Source organism: Lethenteron reissneri, chromosome 64, assembly GCF_015708825.2.
Source record: "Lethenteron reissneri isolate LAM-NWPU_2019-01 chromosome 64, ASM1570882v1, whole genome shotgun sequence".
NCBI lineage: Eukaryota > Metazoa > Chordata > Hyperoartia > Petromyzontiformes > Petromyzontidae > Lethenteron > Lethenteron reissneri.
The window spans coordinates 11,866,675-11,892,913 of NC_083842.1; the positions used below are offsets into that span (position 1 = coordinate 11,866,675).

Genomic DNA, 26,239 nt, shown 5'->3' on the forward strand with positions numbered 1-26,239 from the left:
ACGACCTCCTGTATACCAGGCGAGGTAGTTAATATCTCCTAGCCACCGTGATGATGATGAGACACGCAAACTCCAAACATACAGCAGGCGTCAGGATCGAACCCACGAGCTCCTGTATACCAGGCGAGAGAATTAACATCTCGTCATCACGGCGCCCAAACAGCCTGGAAACTGGCTAAACAGGATCATCCGTGGATCAAATCACACTGGACATCTGTGAAGAAGAGCTTTACAGATCATCGGATTCGTCCAACCTAAATAAAGATTCCGAAACAATATTGGCGGTACAGCTGCCATCCACACAGCGTCTGCCGCTGCCTACTGACACTCGGGATTGGTTGAGAAAAATACTTGCCATTCAACTCCTGTTTATAACACGTTTAAATAACAAAGGTTGCTTTTCCCTCCAGCCATACGAAGGAAGACCGTCGTCACGACAGGCTTTTCTTACCTGGTGTGATTATGGCTGTTGACTCAGCGCGTTAATCTTGTGAAATGAACTATTGTTGTTGTTGTTGGCTTCTGCTGTTAATGTTGTTACTGTTGTTTATGTTGCTTTTCTTAACGTTGTTACTGTTAATGTCCCTTTAAACTGAAGCCGATAGCAGAAGCCGGAGTAGGGCCTGTGGCGATTTGACCGCGGCGATCCGAGTAGAGTTCAGTTGACTAAAGTACCAAAGTAAAGTAATACACTATTTTTTTCCAGTATTAACTTTTTTTTATTTGACCAGGTAAAGCCCGCTGAGTTACAGCGCTTTTTTTTTCAGAAGCGACCTGGCTCACAAACGATAGCGCCAACGAAGTGGCTTTTCACGTGGAAATATATCAGCAGTCGTGAAATACTCTCTAAAACGCGTGATGTTGATTCTAAACGTGGAGGGGAAAACCGGAGGACCCGAGAAAAATCCACGCGACCACGTGGAGAGAGAGAACACGCAAGCTCCAAATATACAGCAGGCGTCAGGGTTGGGATCGAAGCCACGACCTCCTGTATACCAGGCAAGGGATTTAACGTCGCAAACCGCGGCTATTACTCGAATGGTCCAGTTTATCCAGTTTTCCGGATACTTTACAAGGGAGATCCGTGGTGCTTGTTGGGTACAGTAGCAATAAAAAAAAGACGTCCGAAAACACGTTCCTTCGGAGTGGGCAGGTAGGAACTTGGTTGGACAGCGCATTCGTGCACGACAGACAGGCAAATAATCCCTGGTGGGCAGTATTGAAGCTGTTGTTCCTACCTGTATAAGTGTAGTGTATCATGTCGTGTGTAGGTTAAACGTTGAGTTTTATAAAGGCACTACGGGGTGACCAACCCCACCCAGCCCCACCCCTCAACCAGCCCCACCCTCTCCACCCAGCCCCTCCCCATCCAGCCCCATCCCTCCCACCCCCAACTGAATCACCTTAAGGCTGGGAATGTTGAAACACGAGGCAAAATGATCCGCTTTTTTCTTTTCAAGGCTTCCATTTTATGAACGGAGCCACCCTCCTTCAGTTCCATTTTGTGAATGAAACATCGCCCGTCTCCTCATTGGCCCGAGTCGCGGCGGTGCCCCCCCCCAAAACAACTCCCCCCAACCCACCGCTCCCATTGGTTGACGCCCCAGAGCCAATGGGAGGGCTCTGGTGGAGCAGGGCCATGCACGACAAATAATCCCTGGTGGGCCTGTTGTTCTTACCTGTATAAATGTGCATTACCTCCCAGTGCTCGACTACAGTGAATGCCCATCGAACATTGTGATGATTAAGAAATACCAGGCTACTGTTTTTCATAAAAGCGAGTATCCCGTCAGAGCCCAGTCCTGGAAAAAGTTCACGCGGCTTGGTAATGAAAGGGGATCCAGCTGACAAGTTGTAAGAGCTTGTCTGCACATATCTTGCCTGTAATATCGGCCGTTCACCAGCATTGGCCTAAGCAAGCCTGGCTCTGCCCATCAGACGCAATATCGAAACCAGTCCAGGGTTTTACTTGTTTTGAAACGATGCTGCTGAAATGATGTACCCCAATAAAGATGCGCAGCCGATGGGTTAAAAGGGGATATTTATTGCTTTAGTCTGTGCTCGAGGTCATCTTGGAGAAGGCATTTAAATGTATGTCAATTATAGTATGGAACATAGTTTTCATCATTAATAAAATACATACCAAGGTGATATTCCAGACACCGAATACTGCACGATTAGTGGAATGTCTGTTGTGTTAATTTTGGTGGCTTCATTTACAAACAATAACGGGATGGAAATCATCACAACACCTCGACATCAAAATAGCATTACATGATAGTAAAAACGTCAGTTTATTTGCAATGTGTTCAGGCTCGTAGTTTTACGAGTCTTTCAAACGGTAAAACAATGTTTTATTTACAGTGTCTTAAATAAAAAAATAGCGTTTCCCTTCCAGTCATGCAAAAAATATACACGTTAATATTACTTTACTGAAATATTTTAGATGTTTTCAAACTCGATTTAACAGAAATGGCTCTGTTGTAAACCAATAAAGTACCCTGCAGGAATATTGACAAAACTCATCAGTGGTTTTATTCAAAATACAAAAGTATATTTTTCCCACCAATACTTTACCAATGTGCTGTTTTAAAGTGAGAGCTCAAACACGAGTTCACATGCAATGCTACTACATAAATAATCCAACACCACTTAATCCACTGTGGTGCAACAATCTGTCTTGCTCCAACAAATCAGCTTATTTCATCACTTCCTCTCTCCACGATAGTCATTCTCTCAGGCATGTTCACCACTCGTTTGCATGGGTCCCTTCACAGAACGGAATCGCGTTTTCTTCGTCCAACGGTGCTATTATTGCTACATTCACTCTTGCACCGGTGTTTTTTTAGGCTGATCTTGTTCAAGAAGCGCCCCCCGCACACCGTGCAGCAGTGCGTGTTCTCGCTCGTGTGCATTCGTTGGTGGCATATCATCTGGCCACTTGCGGTAAAGCGCTTCCCGCACACGTCACAGCTGTAAGGCCGTTTGCCCGTATGCGTACGCATGTGGATTTTCACATCGTCGTTTTTGGAGAATTTCATGCTGCACACCTTGCAGCTGTACGTCTGCTTGCCCACGTTCACGGAGGGATTCTGGCTTTCTGAGACCCCCGTCCCGGTCGTGTCTCTCCGCAAAATCGAGCGACGCTGCATTGTTGATGGAAACGGTTTCTCATCAACAGAATCAGCAGCGTCCGTTTCTTCACCGTGTATTCAGCTGCTGTCTGCTGTGAATAGGATCCATTATTTGCTGGGGACGTAAGGTTTTCTCTTGCATGGCAGAGTGAGGTCACGTTCTCGATTTCAAGTTCAGGGAGGTCGTCCAAGAGATGCACACCTTCATTAGAAAACAAACCAGTTTAATACATTGTACATATACATTTAAACACTTCCACTATTTACACTAATGTACAGTGTTATTACTGATTGTGGAAAGTAACACAACTTAAATGTGTGGGTTAAAGGCAAACAGTTAAAGCGAGAGCCCACATTTAAACTATACACATTTATTGTACAGGTTGATTCAATTTTTTAACACTTATATGGGACTGTCGTTTTAATGGAAAAAGAACGGATAATACACTGTAACATGATAACAAATGTATGTTAATAGCTTCAAAAAGTCAAAGAGTCTCCATTTGTTCGCCATCATTGTCAACACATGCCTGGAATCTTCTCCAGGTGGTCTCCAGAATCCCGGAGGCACATTTCTTGTGGTATTGTTAAAAATGATCAGAAGTGTAAAACATTTTCTGAAGCACCCTGTATTATACCAAGTAATCTTTAAATAAATCAAGGTTAGCTTAAAATGCCTACTAGCTTTTTAAATGTAATATAAAAAATTAAGACCATTATTGTGAATAATCCTTTTGAGGATAAAAACTATTTCAAAGTGTATCCTGCATTTCTTACATAAGTAAAATTCGCTTTGTGAAGTCATTTATTGGAATCACTCGGGCGTTGATTCAGGGTGACATTTCAGCATTCCTAATTGTAATTTTGGAATGTGTAAAAGAAGTTTAATGAGTTTTTTCTTTTTCTTTACGTGGACATCGCATTCAGCAGGCCGAGCAGTTGGCCAATTACGACCGATTTAATTAGTCATAATGAACAGGAGGGCTAATGTGAACAAACCTTTTAATAACAAAAGTCCTGTAATGAAATATATCTTGCATTCGTGCATATGTATATCAGGCTAAGCAACATCAGATAATGGCCTTGTTGGGATGCAATAAGTGTTTTAAAATGTGTTATATATATAACCTATCTATTTGTGATGAACTTTATTGTATACATATTCAATGCAACTAATCTAGCAGCTGGCAACACAATATTTACTATAAACTCATTGGAGGCATGACTTTATATTGAACCCTTGACACATCATTCCTACTGCACGTGAGAAAAATGAATTGCACAAGGATGGTTCAAACCAATGCATTAGCAGAGGATCAAGGAGGTGGTATTTGCACTTCGTGATCTTCCAATACCAGATTTGTGTTAAAACATCAGCAATCAGCACTTAACCATGAAGCTCGTTCAAAGTTAACTCTCCTGATTCTTGCTCCAGTGCTCGAGGAAGCAGAAAAGGGTTTACAAAATTGGAAATCGTAACTGAAAAAAACAATGGGCCGAAATAACATCTAAGAAACAAACGCAAAAATATTTTTGGCACGAAATAAAGCGCTAGTTGTTATAAACTGGACTCTACCTACAAATTAAGTACATCTAAAAAAATCCTGCAATTATTGAAACAAGTAAAAAATTGTACCTTGAGGGGGTTCCATTTTTATTTGGTTCGTAGTCATGGTGGAGTTGATGTCATCCGAGGCTTGAATTAAGGTTTCTTCCGACTCCCCTGCACCATTCCAAAACCACATATGAATCATATATAACACATAAATCATATAGAAATCTACTGTATACACCCAAAATATAAAATAATAAATTACAGCTGTATCATTGGCTGATTATCAAGGGGTACAAAGTATTATCAGTACCATTTAGTTTGTAAAGTAACATTACATTATCCACGATGCAAAGCAATAAAAGGGGGTACAATTTAGCATTACCATTTTGTTCAGATTGATCCATTTCTGCTGGCCCATCTTCAAAAGCAACACGAGCTGCTGATAAAGAATAATCCACTTGGAGGTTCCGATTGTCCCCGTTATCCAACCTCTGCACGGACTGCAGCAGCTCCCGGCTCAAGCCGCTCAATAGCGCGAGCAGCACCTCCACCAGGCCTCCCAGCGTCACGTCGCTGGCAGAGGAGGCAGCGGCGTCGTTCCTGCGCAGCGTCCCAGCGTCATCGTGGGGCTCGGCACCCTGCAGATTCTTCACCACCTGCCGCAGCACGGCGTAGAAGCCGAAGGGCAGGCGGTCGCGTGCCGTGGCCAGCAGCTCGGCACGCACGAGGCCGTCCCCGACGCAGGCGCGCAGGACCCCGAAGTCCCGGATGCCCAGCTCGGAGTCCATGGCCCGGGCCACCTCCGCGTTCAGGCCCTGCGCCTCCAGCCACGCTGTGAAGTCCCCGCTCGTCTCCAGCAGCGGGGTGGTCACTGCGTACGCCATCTAGGTGGGATGGGTAAAAGATATACGGTTACATTTGTTTTATGCGGCGAGTTTGTTTACCTTCTTGGTTCTTTCGGTAAAGTCACGTAGAAGGGAGATAATAAAATAATAAAAAGAAAACATAATAAAATAATACAACAGGTCTGCCGACAGACCTGTTCTTCACCTGAGGACAGCTGCTTGCGTTGTGGCCGAAACGTCGTGAGAATTGTATTATACTGGTAGGAACGAAGTGGACCAGACACCAATAGATTATATCGTCCGTCCGTTTGTCCGTCCGTCCGTGTAGCAACATCGCCCCCTACTGCAAACACTTGGCATGACCCTACAAAAACCTTTAGACTCAGTGACGCTATTCTGGTAGCAACATCGCCCCCTACTGCAAACACTTGGCATGACCCTACAAAAACCTTTAGACTCAGTGACGCTATCCTGGCTAAACAAGTGTAACATTCCCTTATAATTCCCTCAGATAGCTTTTAATTAAAACATTTAAATTAATGAGGCTTTCCTGGCTAAACACGTGTAACATTCCCTTATAATTCCCTGAGATAGCTTTTAATTAAAACTTTGAAATTAAATAAAAAAACTCACAGCGCCCTAATAATTCCCTGAGATAGCTTTTAATTAAAACTTTGAAATTAAATAAAAAAACTCACAGCGCCCTAAAGCCTACAGCTAGGCCTAAAGCCTAGAACTAGGCCTGAAACTCTCCCTTCGTATCGTACCCCCGCGTGTGTGAAAGGGAGTTATGTTTAACAATGTTACATTCCCTCATGTTTTTAAATAGAAACATTTACATTTAAAGCTTTTACATAAATCATTAAAACATTTAAATTAAAAATTAACTCACAGCGCCCTAAAGCCTACAGCTAGGCCTAAAGCCTAGAACTAGGCCTCAATCTCTCCCTTCGTATCGTCCGATTAGGTGTAGCAACATCGCCCCCTACTGCAAACACTTGGCAGGACCCTACAAAAACCTTTTGACTCAGTGGGGCTTTCCTGGCGTAACAAGTGTAATAATACATTATGTTTATATTCTTTGGTTATTCGTTCCTACCAGCCCACCCCGCAGGGTCCTGTTTTTATGTTTTATTATTTTATTACCTCCCTTCTACGTGACTTTACCGAAAGAACCAAGAGATGAATCCCTGCAGTCACGAAAGCTTTAAATCGAGAGTTTGTTTACGTTTAATAAAAAATTTTTATTTAAAAGCACGTTTGTGAATGAAACCCATGCCCAACTATGCCTCACTTGTCTTGACCGTGATCTTCGAACGCACAGGGATGGTTCTCCCCTGTTTATATTTCGCCACTTACGCAGCTCTCGCTCTCCCGGAGCCTGTGTACACAGCTGGTGTAGAAATGAAATCTGGACGCCTTTAATTGTACACCGGGAATGGGGCAGACATCACCGGAAACTGCGTCAAAAGCCTGAAACGTGGTTTATAACCTGACGACCCAACCTTGACAACTCTCCATTTTCGCCGTTCACCGACTCTTGTTCCCTATTAATCGGTTACCTGATTCTCAGCAACAAGTGCTATATTTATCGGAAGAGGAATTATCCCCATTAACGTTCACACTGATAAATTTACATGTACAACAACAAAAGCTGTATCAACCACCACGAATATTAACCAAACCCTTAACTCTCAATGTAATCCCGTAACTCTACTTGACATCTGTGAACCTACTGGACATCTGTGAAAGAGCTTTATAGCTCATCGGATTCCTCCAGTCTAAATTTTCTGATAAACACAATCTACAGTTAGGAATTTTAACCGATTCACTCATAAGCTCTTAATAATTATTAAGCTATAATTACGAATCAACATTAATATCTCCATATATATAAAAAAGGCGAAGTCGTGAATGTGTCTGTTCAAAATGTTTAGCGTATCTTCTTGGTTCTTTCGGTAAAGTCACGTAGAAGGGAAGTAATAAAATAATACAAATAAAACATAATCAAATAATTCTCACGACGTTTCGGCCACAACGCAAGCAGCCGTGCTCAGGTGAAGACCAGGTCTGTCGGGGAGACAGCGTCTGAAGCCAGCGTCATTCAGACGCTGTCTCCCCGACAGACCTAGTCTTCACCTGAGGACGGCTGCTTGCGTTGTGGCCGAAACGTCGTGAGAATTATTTTATTATGTTTTATTTTTATTATTTTATTACTTCCCTTCTACGTGACTTTACCGAATGAACCAAGAAGATGAATCCCTGCAGTCACGAAAGCTTTAAATCGAATTTTTTTTAGCGTACTTCCCGACATGGATTTGGGGGGGGGGGGAGCTCAATAATGCATATATTTTATGCACAGCAAGTGAGCAGTGACGTCAATCTGTCGTGTGACCCGCACACGTGGAAGCGTAACGCATTGTAGTGTAGTGGTGAGCGCTACGCACACGGCCGGTGACGATTATTTGAACCAATCCTGGGCCTCCCCTAGGTCGACTCAGCCTCAAACAATTAACTGGTGGTGGGTGAACATCGCCACTGGGGAGACAAAGGCGGCCGGGCGTGGTGAATTAAGTCCCGGGTGAAGCCAAGTAGTAAAGCTAGTTTAGTATACAACATAAACACTTCTCAACCGTAACTTCCCTTAGAAATCCCAGAATTAAACTCTCCAAACGAAAAACAACACTCCTGCCGATATCAATCGACAAATCATCTCTCCATATTTGCGAGTCAACATTTATTAACAAATTACGATCGCACACATTCATATCTTTTAACTTTATAACTCCTGCTTTCGAATGAAATCCGGCGATATTAACAAAGTGCAAATTCCACGCGTTTACTAGGCCCAACTTAGGCTCACCTCATGCCAACTAGGCCCAAACAACGTACAATGACCAACTAGATCGATTTTTTTAAAAAACCTCCACGTAAATATTGACTCGTTTCACCTTTTATCATTAACAAACGTGCGATGTTACAATTACAGTACCTTTGTGCGAGGATTTCGACGGATTACAATAAAAAAAACCCAAGAGTATGGATTGCAATCAGCTTCTTCTTGCCTCCCGCCAACTCGACGCCTCACAATAGCCCGGATGCAGACCCACGTGACCGCTACCTGCCCACCAAAGCCAGAATCAGAAGATGTATTTAGACTATTACTACTCTTTGGTTCTTTCGGTAAAGTCACGTAGATAACATAAAATAAGTCACGACGTTTCGGGGGCAACACAAACGTCCGTCATTAGCTAGGAAAGCATAGTCTGCTGTTGAGACAGACTGATTTAAAAGTTTTAAATGGGTGTAGCCCAAGGGTCATAAAGAAGTGGGCGGGGCTAGTGATGTTATAAACAAGTAAACCCGTAAAAACAAAGTTTTTCACTATAAATCCTTTATATGCGTGGCGGCTGGAGTCCTCTGGCTTGAGATGGCTGCCACCTATGGGTCAGATGATTGTCTGCCACCATTAAGCAATTGGTAATTAAATATTTAATTTGTTTTCCCAAAACAGTGTAAAATCTTGGAAAAAAATTTTCACGAACATTAATTGTCTCGCACAACGAGTCCTGTGTGCAAAATGTCAGCTCGATTGCATCACGGGAAGTGGGTTAAAAAACGACCGAAAGATTTGCACGGTCGTAAGCGCGCAAGCAAGCACGCAAGTGAACTTAATATAAAGGATTTAAAAAATCGGAACAGTACTCTTATTTGCCTCGTTTTCACTTGGGAGGGGGTACATTTTACGCAACAAAGTCATGCCTCAATAACGGAAAGACTATAGCGCGCTTAGCAATAATCAGAACGTAGTGGTAGCGATTGTTTAGTTTATTTTCCCCCAATTAGATTCCTTAAATAATGATCAAATAGAGCAAGTCAAGATCTATAAGTATCTTGGGGTCATCCTGGATTCAAAATTGAATTTTGAAGATCACATTGATTATATTGGAAAAAAGACAAAAAACTAAAATTGGTTTCTATATCGACACAAGCACTGCTTCCCCCCTATGTTCCGTTTGGAATTGATAAAAGCTACCATACTGCCTCTAAAGTACTTGATTACTGTGACATCGTGTATAAATCAGCCCCAAGTACTGTACTGAAGAAGCTTGACTCAATGTATCACTCGGCCTTAAGATTTGCATTGAACTGCCCATATAGGACTCACCACTGTGATCAACAAAGCTTTATGTGCAACCAAAAATAAAACATTGACAAGTAACATGAATCTCATTTATTTAAAATTACATTTTACACAATATAACCGTAAGATTTTCCCGTCAGTCAAGAAGGATAATATGGATTTTTACAAGTATGTATATTCTTGCAAAAATTGCTTGGCAAAAAGTGATAAATGTCCACCGAATTGTGCAGCAATTGCGGTAGCAGCTGTAGAATTAATACATACCATATACAATACCAATAAAATCACAAGGGTATTATTGCAGAATACAGCAAAACATAGAACATTTAATAGTACCAGTCTTTATTTCGCACCATTAAACCATTGTGTTAAGCCGACATTTTAAAGTCATCCCTCATGAATTTGTATCCTTTAAAAAATATTTCACGCTTTCAATATTTACATTCATGTTCATCAGGCAGCATCTTCAGCTTGGAATGTCACAATGTGAACTTGCTACTCATTTACCGTTAAGCAGAGTGATTTCTCCGAATTGTGTTGTTTATATGCCAATAGAGGAATAATAAATCTTACTTTAAAGACATGTCTGGTGCCATGCTACCATCTCAATTTGGCAGTCAAAGCTCTTCGGAAGACCTTTATGATTCCCTGAAGTGCATCTTTGTGGAGTCCATGAAACGCTATGTTAATTGAGAGTAGCCCAAATGGGCCTCAAACTCCTTCACAAGTTTCGATTTAAAGCTTTCGTGACTGCAGGGATTCATCTTCTTGGTTCTTTCGGTAAAGTCACGTAGAAGGGAAGTAATAAAATAATAAAAATAAAACAATAAAATAATTCTCACGACGTTTCAGCCACAACGCAAGCAGCCGTCCTCAGGTGAAGAACATGTCTGTCGATAAGACAGAGTCTAAATGACACTCCAAGCCTAAGACGTGTCATTTAGACTCTGTCTTATCGACAGACATGTTCTTCACCTGAGGACGGCTGCTTGCGTTGTGGCCGAAACGTCGTGAGAATTATTTTATTATGTTTTATTTTTATTATTTTATTACTTCCCTTCTACGTGACTTTACCGAAAGAACCAAGAAGATCCTTCACAAGTGTTGAAATCTCACAAATACTGGAGACCTTTTCAGTTTGGGTTGGCATTGGCCCTGGTGTGCAAGAAACGTAATTAGGGCCCCTGTCCAATTTCTCCCCTTTACCAAATTTCCCCGAGGCACCTTCGGCCTCTAAGCCCCCGTACAGTCGCACCGCCTGCAAACTGGATAGCTACGGCATAAGGTGAGATGTAATGCATTGAACTCGAACACACGTCACCCACAAGTTAAATAAAAACATAAAAATGCTCCTGTTGCGTATTTTCGGCACAATAAACATCTAGATATAATGGCCCAAACAAGCAGCTCCAAGAAGACTGAACACTTAGGACTCCATATCGTGCTCCTAATTGTTGTAAACATTCTGGTGAGCAGACCTCAGAGAAACGTCAATTGAACATGATTTGTGACCGTGCAACTTCTCTTCAAGCGATAGTGTGTCACAGATGCCAATACATGCCAACAAGGTCTGTCTACAGACCAACAAGGTCTGTCTACACACCAATCATCGCATTCATCATCAAGGATTGCTGCCTGCACTGGCTGGGCCTTGAATTCCGCACGGCATTGGAGAGAAAAGCTGAACGGCCATTTTTGAGGGACCTGGAAACATTGTAAATAAAAAATGATACCGTTGATGCGATGGAACCAAAGAGCGCAGAGCGATATGACATTTACAGATTTTACGTGGCAAGAGCTCCAAGTGACATTGGAGACAATTGGCAGCAGGACGCTGTACTGGTAACAGTCGTGTCTCACAAGAAGCGACTGGATTCGAGTGCTAACGCATGCGCTTTTCTGTGTGGGGTTTGCTTGTTCTCTCCCTGTTCTGCATAGGTTTCCTCTGGGTTAACCAGTTTCCTCCCATAGCTTAAAAAAAAACATACGATATAACTGGTATTATTATCCAAAATACATGTCAATGCTTAAAAATTCTCTACAAATTACTCAATTGGGTTTACACATAGCATCACCACCCGCTGCTGTCAAAACTTGGCAGGACCCTCCTTAAAAAGTATCGAGACTCAGTGAGCCATTCCTGGGTGAACAAGCATGATAAGTCTGCGCAAATGAATTGGTGACACGGAATGGACTAAGTACCAGGCAATTCATCGACCAGGCAAGACACTCAAAAGATTCTGTTGAACGCGTTGCGCCGCTGTTACACCGCTGTTAGATCGTGTCCCCCATGTGCTTGCGCTGGTGGGTCTTCACGTGACTTTTCTGCGAGAAGCGCATTCCGCAAACGTCGCAGTGGAAAGGCTTCTCGCCGGTGTGCGTGCGCAGGTGGACCTTGAGGCTGCTCGACTGTGGGAATCCGCGCCCGCACACCTCGCAGCGGTGGAGTTTCTCGCCTGTGTGCATGCGCAGATGGCGCTTCAGGCCACAAATCTGCGAGTAAGTCTGCCCGCACACCTCACAGCGGTATGGCTTTTCTCCAGTGCTTTCTAGCCGGGGCCTCTCTAGATCCGATTTCGCAAGTTGAAACCCATACATCTCGCTCTCATCGGCAAAAGGCTTCTGGCTGTGGTTTGCCAAGACCGTTCTCCTGATTGGGTCACTCAACACAAACAAGCGTTGCTGCTGCGTCACTGGCTGAGAAGTGTTAATAGTGATAGAGGTGGTGGCAGTTGTATCTTCTTCACTGTTAGTTTCACCTAAAGATGGGTACGGCCATGGATAAGGGCGGGTGTCGGCTGTGCAAGTAAGATTTGTTCTTGTATCTGGCATTGAGGTCAAGTTGGAGATTATGAGCTCGGGCGATTCGTCCAAAAGACCTTCAGCAGAAGACACATCATTCCAAACATAAAAATATGTTAATCTAGATTTGAAGTTTTCGTGACTGCAGGGATCCATACTCTTTGGTACTTTCGGTAAAGTCACGTAGGTATAAAATAAAATAAATTAAATCACGACGTTTCGGGCGCAACACAAGCGTCCGTCATCAGGTGGGACAACCACAGCAAGAAACAATTGCTGAAGTGGGCAAAAGGGGCTGCTACAACAAGAGGCCATATAGGCAATATGTTTAAGCGAACATCGTTTGCCACACTTTCCTCGATATCTCTGTCTCGAACTCTGTCTAGAACTCTCTCTCTGTGACGGACAGGAAAACCTTTCGAAGCCAGAATTTGGGATAAGCTGGAAAGAATGCTCCCAAATTAATCTATTTTAAAGGTCTCCAAACGGGGCACTGTTCACATGCTAATGAATATGAGTGTCGCATAATGAATGCAGGCCTACATACAATGGTTTATGGAAAAAAAATGAAAATTATTTTTCAAGATTATGATAAATATTTAGTTTGTTCATCATAAATTTGGTATTATACCTGTTAAATAAGCACAAGGGTTACTCATGACAAGTCTGGCACGTAAGCTTTTTATTTGACAAGTGACACATTTCCACAACACCAAGGCGATCATAGTCACCATCAGACATAAATATTTCCATCATCTCGAGAGGCTAAAGTTGGCAGAGACCCTTCAGCGAATGAAATGCAGGGATAAGCAAGCAGAGGATCACACAAGGTACCAGTACGCCTGTTAAAAGTTTTTGTTTAAAATGTTCTCAACTTAAAAGATGCAAGCAAAAACATAAATAAATATATTGTAGATACGTACCGAGGCTGCGTCTTCCTGGCTGATGAGGGCCGCCCCACGCCATGTCGATTGTGGGGGCTATTTGACCATACTTCACCATGCTGGTCAGTGTGGACAGGTGAAGTCAGGGACCATAGACATACAGGGCTACGTGATGAACAGCAGAGGGCAGAACAGCAACATCTATTGTTGTACCATACTTATATCCTCCCATGTCTATGCTCCCCACCTTCACCAACCCCCACTGACCAGCACGGTGACGTACGAGCAAATAAATCCCCATGACTCGCATGTTGGGAGGCCCTCATCCAGCAGTGGATTGACCAAAAGGGTTGTACACGTCCGCATATATACACACACGTTTTCTTGGTTTGAGTTGTCCTACGGCTCACACTTACCGAGAGGCTCGCTTGAAGTGTGCTCTGCCGGCTCACGTTCTGATGGTTGAGGAAGTAGAACAGCATCGGAAAACTCGGCAACGGACTCTGGAAAATAACACGACAAATGTTGAACGGATGACATGCAGACACAAGTAATTTGGGCACCATTTATTTACCCAGTTGTTAGCAACTTAGTTGAACCAACCAAACCAACTCCTTGTCAAATTGAGTGGCTGTTAAATCATATGAAATGTATACCTTCAAAGGGTTCCATTTTAATCTGATCCGATGTGAAATTGATTTTGATGTCTTCCATGGATGGTGCCGAGCTCACTTCTGGCTCATCTATACATATCAGAAGCCATAACAGCAGCAACAGCAACATATGTATTTGCAATGGATATGCTTAACATGTATAGTTCCACTAAATTGTTTTGAAACAACCAGAATTCAGTTTGTACCTCATGAAATATATTTTATAGTCATACTTGCACTACTATGCATTTGTTCTCTCACCAAAGTAACTTGGAACTTCCAACACGAGTTTAAGGTAACCAAATGCTCAAGAACATGCAGACACTAAAATATGAACCATGGTTAGCTAAGGGCATGCATTTTGTCTTAAACTTTTGCAGTCTATAATGTGAGAATGTAAGCAAGCTAGAATAATTTATTCATGTGAAAATCGGAGTTGAAAAAACATTATTTTATTGGATTTTATACCATTCTCGTTGCATTGATCCATTTCTGGTATGTCTTCAGGGCTTTTAGCTCCTGCAGATGAAGGAGAATCTGCTTTATCTTGTTGATCATCCATGGCTCTTAGTTTCTGTGCACACAACAGCAGATCTCGGCTCAAGCTGCTGAACAGCGCAAGCAGCACGTCTACCAGGCCTCCCAGCGTCACGTCGCCAGAGGAGACAGCAGTGGCGTCATCATCCCAGCGCGGCGTCCCAGCGTCGTGGGGCTCGGCACCCTGCAGGGCCTTCACCACCTGCCGCAGCACGGCGTAGAAGCCGAAGGGCAGGCGGTCGCGCGCCGTGGCCAGCAGCTCAGCCCGCACGAGGCCGTCCCCGACGCAGGCGCGCAGGACCCCATAGTCCCGGATGCCCAGCTCCGAGTCCATGGCCCGGGCCACCTCCGCATTCACGCCCTGCGCCTCCAGCCATGCCGCAAAATCCCCGGTTGTGTCCAACAATGGTACAGCGACCGCGCACGCCATTTTCATGGGCTGGGCAGAAATAAATTGTACAACTTTTACGATGCGTTAATTTGTTTATACATTTTCACAAGCTACTGGCCTTGTATTTGCTAAAGAAACAGCATTTACGACACTTTTGTCCATTCAAATTTGTATACAAAGATTTTTTTTGTATTCAATCACAGCCCTTTCTTGGGGATCGGTGATGAAACATTCGGAAATTACGCTTACTTATGTTACTGTGTAGGTTTAACGGGTTAGGGTTATGAGATACATCTTATGGTTTAGGATTAAGAGTTTAGGGTAAGGGCTAATAGTTTTGGGATTAGGGCTTAATGTTAGAAGTGTCAGTGGTAAAGATTCAGAATTCAGGGGTTTAAATGTATGGTTTAGTGTTAAGGGTTAGGGTTTAGAGGATTAGGTTTTAGGGATAAGGATTAAGGTTCATGGTTTAGGGGTAAGAGTTGAGGCGTCAGGGGTTCATGGCTAGGGTTGGGGCTCGGGACACGAGTGCCTAATCCTGCTTCTTTTTCTCCGCATCTGCAAGGGAAAGGTAACATCTGCCAACTGGAATTTAGGGTGGGAACCTCTCCCTACTCTGTCCATTAAATCCAAACAGACCGGCACCGTTCACCTTTGAGGGCACACACTCGCGCAAGGGTCTCTCTCGGTGCCTGTGGTCCACAGCTCGGGCATGGGCTTTCAGGAAGAGCGTGGGCACAGAGCCCCTCTTGAGCGTCTTGGAGCTCGGATACTTGACCGGGTCCTTCTCGTCGATGGCTCGGATCCTGTCGTCGTAGAACTTGGCCTCGAAGCAGTCCGGCGTGAAGTGGTCGGAGCACAGGCGGGAGAAGCGGCTCGGCCACCAGCTCTTTCGGCCGATGTTGAGGCACCAGCGCCTCAAGAGGCCTGGGTCCGTGTACGGGAACCTGAAGAAGGAGACCTTGTCCTCAAAGACTTTCCTGGAGCTGTTGCTGCAGCCCAACGCCGCGCAATGGGGCATACTTTCCACAGCTCTTGGCTGCCTTGGGCCTGCGACGGACGTCCGATAACGTTGAGCGACGGCCTTTAAAAAATACATGAAACAAGTTAATGGGCGAAACTGTACCGCAATGTCAGTGGTGCACATGCACAAATAACAAAACAGACTGCAGACGTTCGTCAATAACACTGCGTGAACGAATTTTTTTTTTTTTACAACAGGCGACGTTTTGGGCACAGCACATGTAGAGGCCAGAGATATAGAGTCACTCTACCTTTTAAAAAGGAAAGGATCCGTGTTTAAGTCGACTTTGGCCAGTGTTAATTCTATACCACGGTGAGAGAAAAAAATATGAATTGTACCTAATGCGGCTTTGTATCCAACTTTATAATTGCCTTCCTAGTCTGTGTCATATAACACTGTGCCTTACACGTACGTGAACACGTGACGCAGCTATTGTAACTGTATGGGCAAGTGTGAGTGTATTGAACAGCCAAGACATTAATACATATTGAACTGAAAATAATCTAAATCAGCTCAAGCCTCCTGTAAACCACGTGACTTTAGCGTGGCCACCCCCATTCTGAATGCATTCTCCCCGCCTCCTGTGAAAACAAACGTCGCTTCGTGCAGCTCACTTCTGCTCGCTCCCTTCCTTCTCTCTTCCATTTATCAGAATATATACTTTTCACGAAAACTTAAAATCTAGAATTATCAGAATTTGTTTATTCTTGAGAAATCCGAAGTTATGAAGCTATTTTCCCATCCCTCTCATCATCATCCTCTCATCCCCAACATCTTGTTCCAGTTATTCCTTCAACATACACACTGCCCTGAGACAAACAACGCTCATAGACTCAACGCTGCACCTCCGATTAACACGGTTGGCTATGCACGGTGCAAAAGAAGTTCAATATACATATATACCGCCCATAGGCTAACACTGCTCATAGACTCAAACTCTGCACCTCCGATTAGGGGCCGTCCATAAATGACGTCACGCGATTTTGGACGATTTTTGACCCCCCCCCCCCATCGTCACACGGCGTCACAAAGAGTCACCCCCCCCCTCAAATATGACGTCACAAAGCTCTGCCCCCCCCCCCCCCCCAAAAAATAAAACATGCTTCAAATCGTTTTAAACTATTGTCATTGTAGTGCGTATTTAATGTGGCGCTGCACTCTGATGTTGTAGGAGAATACATTTATTAAAAAGTCTATTTAATTAAGTAGAACGTGTTGTCTATATTTATTTAAAGTTGCGCATTTTGATGTGACGTCAATTTTCTAAACCCCCCCCACCCCTCGTCACACATCGTCACAAATGTCTGACCCCACCCCCGCCCCCTAGGTGCGTGACGTCATTTATGGACGGCCCCTTAGCACGGTCGGATAGTACGGCGCGAAAGAAGTTCAAAATACATATCTACCGCCCATAGACTCAACGCTGCACCTCCGATTAACACGGTTGGCTACGTACGGCGCGAAAAAAGTTCAAAGTTCAACATACAACAATGTTTTATAGCTGCTACAGATGTGTTAGTGACAGCAGCATTGTACACACCGTTTCGATTCTTCTAACAATATTGCAGTCGAGCTGGGCTATTGCAGCTGCTATCGCATTCACACCTCTTACAATGCAGAACAGCTGCTAGTATAACATGGTTAATAATCACTATTTATAATGTAGTTAAGAGGGACGGGGAACCTTTTTTCTGCCAAGGGCCATTTGGATATTTATAACATCATCGGCGGGGCCATACAAAATTACCAACTTAAAAAATTAGCCTGTTAAATTTGGTCAAACATTTAATTAACTCACCCCCTAATGCGATGGCTGGAACTGCTTCTCTTTGGGCGAGGCGTGTGATGATGTTAGCTGCCTATTGATGATGTTGCTGCTACTCGCAACTGCTTTTGCAGGTTTGCTCCTGAGATGTATTGAATTTCGAGTCCCGCTTGGCAGGGCCACACCAAATGAATTCGTGGGCCTCATACGGCCCGCGGGCCGGACGTTCCCCACCTCTGCATCACCTTAACCCCACCGGGGAATTCTCTATTGCGTTTATGGTTATTGATGGAGTTATCAGAGGCACACGGGGAGAAAAAATCAACCGTGAGCTGTGTTAAAGCAGAAGATGATGGTTGTTACCCTACTGTAAACGGTACAGTAAACCTCACGCTACCCACGTAAGTCAACCAGCTGGGTATCGATTCCGATTTGACTTCGCTGCCACAAAGGAATCGATGGCGCTGGCGATTCCATAGGAGAATTCTCATTTTTATTTTTCCAGGTATTAAGGCTCCCCCACTGAGCTGTATGGAGCTATTTTTCAGAAGTATATCTGTCAACACCTTATCGGTGCCTACCTGATTATTAATGACCAATTCAGACCTTATTGGTCACCCCGTGCCCTTATCAATCTCAACGGTCATCCTGCAAAGTCCCATCACAAGGGAGAAACACAAATAGACAAAATGATGTCACCAAGTAGATTTTTTGTTGCCCGTATTAAAACGGCTGTACGCAGTGTGAACCTGAAAACTCAATTTCCCTGTGCAAGAATACGGGTAAGCCGTACGGGTTGACAGGTATGCAGAAGCGAACCTGGCTAAACACGAATGATAGGTCGACGAAGTGGCTGATCGTGTGGAAATTTATATCAGTAGCCAAATAACTCTAAACGCGCGATGTTGATTCTAAATGTGGAGGGAAAAACAGGAGGACCCGGAGAAAAATCCACGCGAACCACGGGGAGAACATGCAAACTCTAGAAAATTTATTTATACCGGAGGAGAAATCCGATGAGCTATAAAGCTCTTTTTTTCACAGATGTCCAGTAGGGGCAGGTCAGAACGTTACAACATACATACAATACAAAAACACGATAGGAGTGCAAAGTATAGGAAAGGTAAATAAATCACGTAAAGATATACATAAAAATTAAATGTAACTATATATTTTTTATCTTACCGGGTAAAGCCCACTGAGCTATTAACTTATATTTTAGAAGCGTCCTGGTCATAAATGATGGCTCAACAAAGTGGCATATCACGTGTAAATGTACAGTAGCCAAATAATACAAACGCATGTTTCAATCTGGTATTGCACATTACGGTACAGTATAATGTAAATACCAATAAGAGATGGTTTAAAGGAAACTCAACATCAAAATATTGATCGAATTAAGAGTGTGAAGGAATGTATAGCGAAATTTAAGTTAATTCTCAAATTTCATTTCAAATTTTACCTTCTCTGCAGCTATTACTACCACATCACCACCACTCAACCACCAAACAACCATCGCAGCCACCACCATCACAGCCACCATCACAGCCACCACAACAAGCATTTGTTTGACAACTTTAAGTCATAACCAACCATTGGTTTTGGCCTTATTGAAACAAAAGTCACTGGTCCAGAAAGGTCGATATACATAAATGTAATTTTATTCTGCAACTGCAATTATAACCAAACACTTCACAATAATTTTGTACAATTCGATGATCTGTATCAACTATACGATCATGACTGACGACGATGATGAACTAACATTTTCATAGCACAATACCATAAAACAGCAACTTGTGAAAATTCTACATGGTACATATTGTGCGGACACGTTAGATTCATGTATCAGTCAGTGATGGTTTTACGTTATTTAGATACGTTTGCGTAAGACATTGAAAAAAAAAAGTGGCTATGAATGTCGTCATAATATTGCGATTGTGTACCATGGCTACATGTAATAAAAAAATGGCATTTATTTGTAAACAAGTTTGAACCCATCAAAACAAAACCCTTCCCACTCTTTCCAAATCTTCGGACGTCTTTTGGTTACCTTTCCGATGTCCCATGTATCAAAAGGAACCACCTCTTCAAAATAAGAGACAAGCATTCCAACATGAATGGCCTCGTCCCAGGGATTGGTTCTTATCTTGGTTAAAACGAACACTCCTCTTTAAAAACGTAAAAAACGCCTGCATCGTCGTCGGCTCGGAAAAGCACGCGTTGTCCTACCCATCTCTGCCACCCTACTTTTTGTCGCCCGTGTGCTTGCGTTGGTGCAACCGCAGCCCGTTGGATCGCGTGAACTCCTTGCCGCACAAGCCACAGCGGTGCGGCTTCTCGCCTGTGTGCGTGCGCTCGTGAGACCTCAGGTGCCAGGCCCGCGTGAAGCACTGCCCGCACGCGTTGCAGCAGAAAGGCCGCTCGCCCGTGTGCACGCGCATGTGCTCCTTTAGGTCGCTGGCGCGCAACACGCCGTGCCCGCACACTTTGCAGCGGCAGGGCCACTGCGCCCGTGTGCACGTACGTGTGGCGCTTCAAGTTGAACGCCAGCGAGTAGGTCTTGCCGCACAGTTCGCACCGGTGACGCTTTTCAGCTGCAACCTCTGGCTGAGTCACTTTGAGATTAAACTTGAACGTCTCATCCTCAAGGACGGAAGACATCGCACCGTTGTTCGTTGAGACAGCGTTCACAATTGTCTCCCTCTGAGCAAATGCAAGTTGCTGTTGCTGCGTCAGTGTTTGGGAAGAAGGAATGACTAGCGATTTCCTCGCCGTGCATTTCAGCGTCAGGTTTTGGCCACGCATATGTGCGGGCAGGCGGCTGTGTGCACAAGATTTCGTTTCAAATCTGGTGGTGATGTCGTCCTATGGACGATCTCAGGGCGGCCGTCCACGTGACATTCACCTGAAGCAGAAAACCCGCACCAGTTTATCATCACATGGTAAATATAACTGTAATAACGTATAAATATAACCTAAAACCCAGCAGTGATGCGATTGAGGCAAGTGCACTATAAATCCGGCAATCTCAGTTTAGATTTTTGACCTACAGCTAACATAAAAGGTGGGTGATATCTGAACTGATCCCGCATCAACCCATTTCATCAACCCACACTGACCAGGGTAATATATCAACCCCCACGTCATGTTGAGGGCTTAATGGAATCATGGAAAAGTTGCACTGTACCATCCAAAGGCTCCATTTCAATATGTACGGATTGCAAAGTTAGATATGGTGTCATCCATTGTTGGTGATGTCCTCTCTCCTGGCTCACCTGCACAATTCAAATCCACAACATCATACATACAACCATTGCATACACTCAACACGTAGTTTCATGACATAACAAATTAAAACCAGAAATCTGTTTATACCCACAGATGTCCTTTTTACTAGAAGAACTGCACTATCAAGGCAGGATTTAGGAAAACTGCCTGATAAACAGCTGAAAACGTGGTCATCGTTAAGTTGCGCATACATTTTTAATCTTTTTGCTGCATTAGTGTTTGGAAGGAAAGTATTGCAGCCATTTCCTCACCGTCCGTTATAATGCCGTTCGGTTGTGGCCACGCAAAGGGGTGGGCGGCGGCTGTGCGTGCAAGGTTTGTTCTCAAATCTGGTGGAGTTTTCGCTTTCTGGACGATGAGCTCAGGACAGCCATTCGAGAGACATTCACCTTCTGCAGAAAAACAGCACTAGCTCACTGTGACGTGGCAAATATAAAATCTGCCAAAACAATGTATCGTGCTATTCTGAAACCCTGTGGCGCAATGGTTGAGACAACCGCGCCAGAAAATTCGACAACCTGAGATCGATTATTGGCCACAGATAACCTAAAAAGGCCAGTGATATCTGAACCGATCGTGGGCCAACCCCCCCTTACCAACCTACACTGAGCAGGGTGGTGGCATATGTCAAACAACACGCACATCAAATTGAGGCCTTCATGGAATCCATGGAATATCTGTACTCTACCTTCCAGAAGCTCCGTTTTAATTTGGACCACTGCAATGTTGGGCTTGGTGTCATCCATGGTTGGAGTCAATCTCTCTTCTCGCTCATCTGCACAAATTCAAAGCCACAATAATGCCATATGTAAAAACTTCTGCATATACTCAACATGTACAGTTTCACGAGAGACAGTTTGAGACAAGAATTCTACATGAAGCCATGGATGTCCTTTTTACTCTAAGATTCTTACAATCACCCCTGCTTAGCTTAATAAATTTGGCATAATCGTATGAATTCCAGATGCTTCGGTCAAAGGCAGGACATAAATACCATTAGGATAAATATTCATAAGCATCCTATATTCGTTTGCAAACAGTGCAACAAGACATCCAAATTCACTACACATGACAAATGTGCCGAGCATTTGTGGAATCATAGAAATCTGTAATCTACCTTCCAAAGGCTCCATTTTAATCTGCACCACTGAATTGTTGGGTTTGGTTTCATCCATGGCTGGAATTGATCTCAGATCTGGTTCATCTGCACACATTTAAAAGCCACAACATAATAACATATGAAACCACTGCAATATGCTACTCAACATGTATAACTTCCTGAGAAACATTTTAAATCCAGGATTGTATTTTTAGCCATGGATGTCCCTTCTCCTGCAATCTCAAAGCAGGAAAAGTATATAATAGATGACATTTTGGGCAATCGTCCTTGGTCCTAGCATATACAATCATGACGTTTCAGGCAATGGCCCTCTTTCATATCACATAAATAATGGTAGTTGCCTGAAATAGGACCTGTTATATAGTTTTCCGTTTGAGGCAGTGTTATTCACAAATGTGTCGAGTCTTTTGTGATAGTGCTTGTGCGCCACTGCCAATGGAATATCACAAAATAATAATTAAAAATTACAGACAGGTAAGTCAGTCATAAGAAGAGGATAAAAGGAAGGTCTTAAATCTGGACTTAAATAGAGGCGGGGGAGTTGACAGCACGGAACACTGGGGAAAGGGAGTTCCAGACATTGGGAGCAGCAAAGGAGAAATATAGATGCCTCCCCCCACCGATTAAGGTTGACAAGGGGTTTTGATAAAAAGTGTTGGTTGCCGAAACGGAGATTGCGTGAAGAGGAGTAGTGTGAGAAAAGGGAAGTTGGCAGAGATAGGCGGGTGATAACAAAGTGCAGCTGTGTGGCTCAAGTGAGACTATACATGATAAACGATTCCTGTGACAGACGTAACATGAAGAGACCTTCATTCAGCAGTAAATTAATGAAGGCCACCAAATTGTTTACTTATACTTGTTTATCCTTTTCGTGAGTAGAATACATGTTTGTAACAATTTATTTGTATCCATCATATCGTACATGTCTCAAAAAACGTTAACTCAACACCTGGTAATAGTTAAGTTGTGCTGTTAGAGAGCCTGCAATGCAATCTTTGGAGAATAAGTTAAAATATTATTGATTACCATGGTCCAATTCCAATGTCCCATCTTCAGGTCTGGGAGCACTTGGCAATGAAGAAGCCACTACATATTTAGGATTGTCTATTTCATCGAGCCTCTGCACGGACAACAGCAGCTCCCGGCTCAAGCCGCTGAACAGCGCAAGCAGCACCTCCACCAGGCCTCCCAGTGTCACGTCGCTGGGAAAGGAAGCTGCGTCGTCCCAGCGCGGAATCCCAGCATCGTGGGGCTCGGCACCCTGCAGGGCCTTCACCACCTGCCGCAGCACGGCGTAGAAACCGAAGGGTAGGCGGTCGCGCGCCGTGGCCAGCAGCTCGGCTCGCACGAGGCCGTCTCCGACGCAGGCGCGCAGAACCCCGTAGTCCCGGATGCCCAGCTCTGAGTGCATGGCCCGGGCCACCTCCGCGTTCACGCCCTGCGCCTCCAGCCACGCCGGGAAGTCCCCACTAGGCTCCAGCACCGGGGTGGCCACTGCGCATGCCATTCTGAAGGAAAATGCATGGATAAATCATAGAAACTTAACATGGAATGGCTCTCGACCAAGCTCCCTATTTCACACATGCTGGATCATCTTTTTAATTGTTGATCATACTTAATGGGTAAGATAACATTATGGGTCTGACACGAAAACTCAAGAGTTTCATAACCGAGTTATAGGTCCTACCCAGGGCCGGATTAAGGCATGGGCTTTAGGGGCTGCAGCCCAAATTTTATTTGTTGTTAGCCTTGTAAAAATAAATGTTCTCTTCTATTAACTTTGTTTTCCTTTTGAAAATATTACTGGGGGCCTCACAGTACCTGTAGCCCAGGGGCCTACAAAACCTTAATCCGGCCCTGGTCCTACCCTGATACTGATCTATTCCTCAGCCACCCACCAATTGTGCCTTCTCATTACATCACAAATTACATCATATTTAGTTTCATATAAGATCATCCACCATGATGTGCATTGATGGCGACAGTTTGGGAAGTCCTTCATTGAGCAATGGAACGATGCTGGCTGATGGCAATGATGAAAAATCTTCCGAGATGAGCTCCCAATACAAGATGGCCACGTTCACACGTCTTGTATATTAAACATAAGCATCGGTCATGTTCCCACATTTACACAAACATGTTGAATTCATCAGCTAATTGGCTTTGCTGAGACCAATATCATAGAGCAGCATTTGTTTAAGTAAGAAAACTCTGAACCGGTTTCGATCTTGGGGGACTCATCAAAAGAATCAGGTTTGCTAAACAAACGATACCACCATCCTCCCTACATAAACTATACCATACACAACCTCATGATGCTTTAGTCCCATGAACATGCGCGCCTGCTCCAAGATTAATAACGATATATAAACTAAACTATTTACTGAACTATATATTTTTTATTTTACAAAGGCCCACTGCGCTACACTGCTCTATTTCAGAAGCGACCTGGCCACAAATGATAGCTCAAGTGGCTTATCACGTGGAATGTATAGCAGCCAAATACTCTAAACGCGTGATGTCGATTCTAAATGAAGGGGGAAAACCGGAGGACCGGGAGAAAAATCCACGCGACCACGGAGACACGTAAAACTCCATATATACAGGGTATTTGAAAAGGATGGACCCGATTTGAAATCGCTATATCTTTGAAATTGGGTCCATCTTTTTGAAACACCATGTAAAACCAGGCGTCAGAGTCAGAATCAAACCCATGACCTCCTGGACACCAGGCGACAGAGATAACATCTCGCCACCGTGGCACCGTAGAAATCCGTTGTGACCATTGTGAAATATGGTTCTAAATAAGTGGGTTAAAATTGAGTTACAAGATTTGAGAATACGACAACAGACAGTGAGTTGAATAAAAGCGTGTATCAACCTTCATCATGCAGTGGGTTTAAACATGAAAAAAACAAGTTCATGTGCATTACTATCGGTGAACATTAGCGGCGAAGGTACACATGACTTTGCCTCAACCACCTCAATGTCAATAAAAAATAGTTGTTGATCTACGTCAGCATCAGCCATCTGCGCAAAAGAGCTTTATAGCTCATCGGATTCCTCCAGTATAAATATTGATTTCTGATATCGGAGGATGGTTATGTGGGGACTGACAAACGAGTTACACGTCTGTGAATCTATTACGTGAATAGTAAAATTCACGACCGCTTTAACAGAAGTTTTCGTGACTGCAAAGATTCATACTCTTTGTTATTTTGGGTAAAGTCACGTCGGTAAAAAAATTAAATAAATCACGACGTTTCGGGCGCAACACAAGCGTCCTTCTTCAGGTGGAGACACACTTAAGCGGTGTGCTTTCGCTAAGTTGTCCTCACCTTAAGACGGACGCGTGATTTGATTTATTTGAATTTTTTTACCAACGTGACATTACCGAAAAAACCAAAAAGTACGCGTCTCGAGAGGCCAGCAATCTGGCACGTATGGCACGATGATGGGGGGGGGGGGAGTCATCTAGCAGTGGATTAACCAAACTAGTTACACGTACGTGACTGTTATTAAACTGTAAAGTTCACGACCGCTTTAACAGAGGGCCATCAATCTGGCGCGTATGGCATTGGCACCAAATAACAACAAAACGAATGCGCGCGCTTACCCCGAGACGACGGACGACACTTTAGAGGTTTTAATATCTATCTGCGGAAATTAAATGTTGTAAAGGAACATAGTTTTACTTTGGCATTCTCTTGCGAGGCCCTGTTATACGAGGCAAATAAACCATAGACGCGTTGTGTAAAAGGAGCGATGACGATTTTGGTCGGCTCGCGTTTTCTCAAAAGGGAGAATTCCTGACTTAAGGGACCGCGGTCATTTAATAAGCAGGTGGGAGGGGTGGGGGAGGGGTGGGGAGGGGTGGAGGAGGGGTGGAGGAGGGGTGGGGGTGGGGTGGGGGTGGGGGTGGGGGAGGGGTGGGGGAGGGGTGGGGGAGGGGTGGAGGAGGGGTGGGGGAGGGGTGGGGGTGGGGGAGGGGTGGGGGAGGGGTGGAGGAGGGGTGGAGGAGGGGTGGGGGTGGGGTGGGGGTGGGGGTGGGGGAGGGGTGGGGGAGGGGTGGAGGAGGGGTGGAGGAGGGGTGG

General features: G+C 44.1%; 2 protein-coding genes across 12 annotated transcripts; both read right to left on the minus strand.

The window, feature by feature from the left end:
* Positions 1 to 5,169: 5,169 nt before the first annotated feature.
* On the minus strand, positions 5,170 to 18,140 carry LOC133359216 (zinc finger and SCAN domain-containing protein 31-like). Of its 6 annotated transcripts, none has more exons than XM_061577664.1 (6): positions 17,768 to 18,140; positions 15,598 to 16,029; positions 14,486 to 14,993; positions 14,021 to 14,107; positions 13,781 to 13,867; positions 5,170 to 5,573 (listed from the first exon to the last, which is right to left on the minus strand). In XM_061577664.1, the coding sequence occupies exons 2-6, from the start codon at positions 15,964 to 15,966 to the stop codon at positions 5,308 to 5,310; spliced, it is 1,317 nt and encodes a 438-aa protein (XP_061433648.1). In that variant the 5' UTR covers positions 15,967 to 16,029; positions 17,768 to 18,140; the 3' UTR covers positions 5,170 to 5,307. The 6 variants fall into 6 exon arrangements, 5 of the variants coding, with proteins under 5 accessions (XP_061433648.1, XP_061433647.1, XP_061433645.1 ...); XM_061577663.1 differs by lacking the exon at positions 5,170 to 5,573 and adding an exon at positions 10,599 to 12,557 and having other exon boundaries at positions 14,486 to 14,915; XM_061577661.1 differs by lacking the exon at positions 5,170 to 5,573 and adding an exon at positions 10,599 to 12,557.
* Positions 18,141 to 19,252: 1,112 nt separating this feature from the next.
* LOC133359232 (uncharacterized) lies at positions 19,253 to 25,948 on the minus strand. Of its 6 annotated transcripts, XM_061577691.1 has the most exons (7): positions 25,762 to 25,948; positions 23,172 to 23,653; positions 22,143 to 22,229; positions 21,714 to 21,800; positions 21,277 to 21,417; positions 20,925 to 21,012; positions 19,253 to 20,642 (listed from the first exon to the last, which is right to left on the minus strand). In XM_061577691.1, exons 2-6 carry the CDS (start codon positions 23,650 to 23,652, stop codon positions 20,942 to 20,944), a joined length of 867 nt encoding a protein of 288 aa, XP_061433675.1. In that variant the 5' UTR covers position 23,653; positions 25,762 to 25,948; the 3' UTR covers positions 19,253 to 20,642; positions 20,925 to 20,941. The 6 variants fall into 6 exon arrangements, with proteins under 6 accessions (XP_061433675.1, XP_061433677.1, XP_061433678.1 ...); XM_061577693.1 differs by lacking the exon at positions 22,143 to 22,229; XM_061577694.1 differs by lacking the exon at positions 21,277 to 21,417.
* Positions 25,949 to 26,239: the final 291 nt, after the last annotated feature.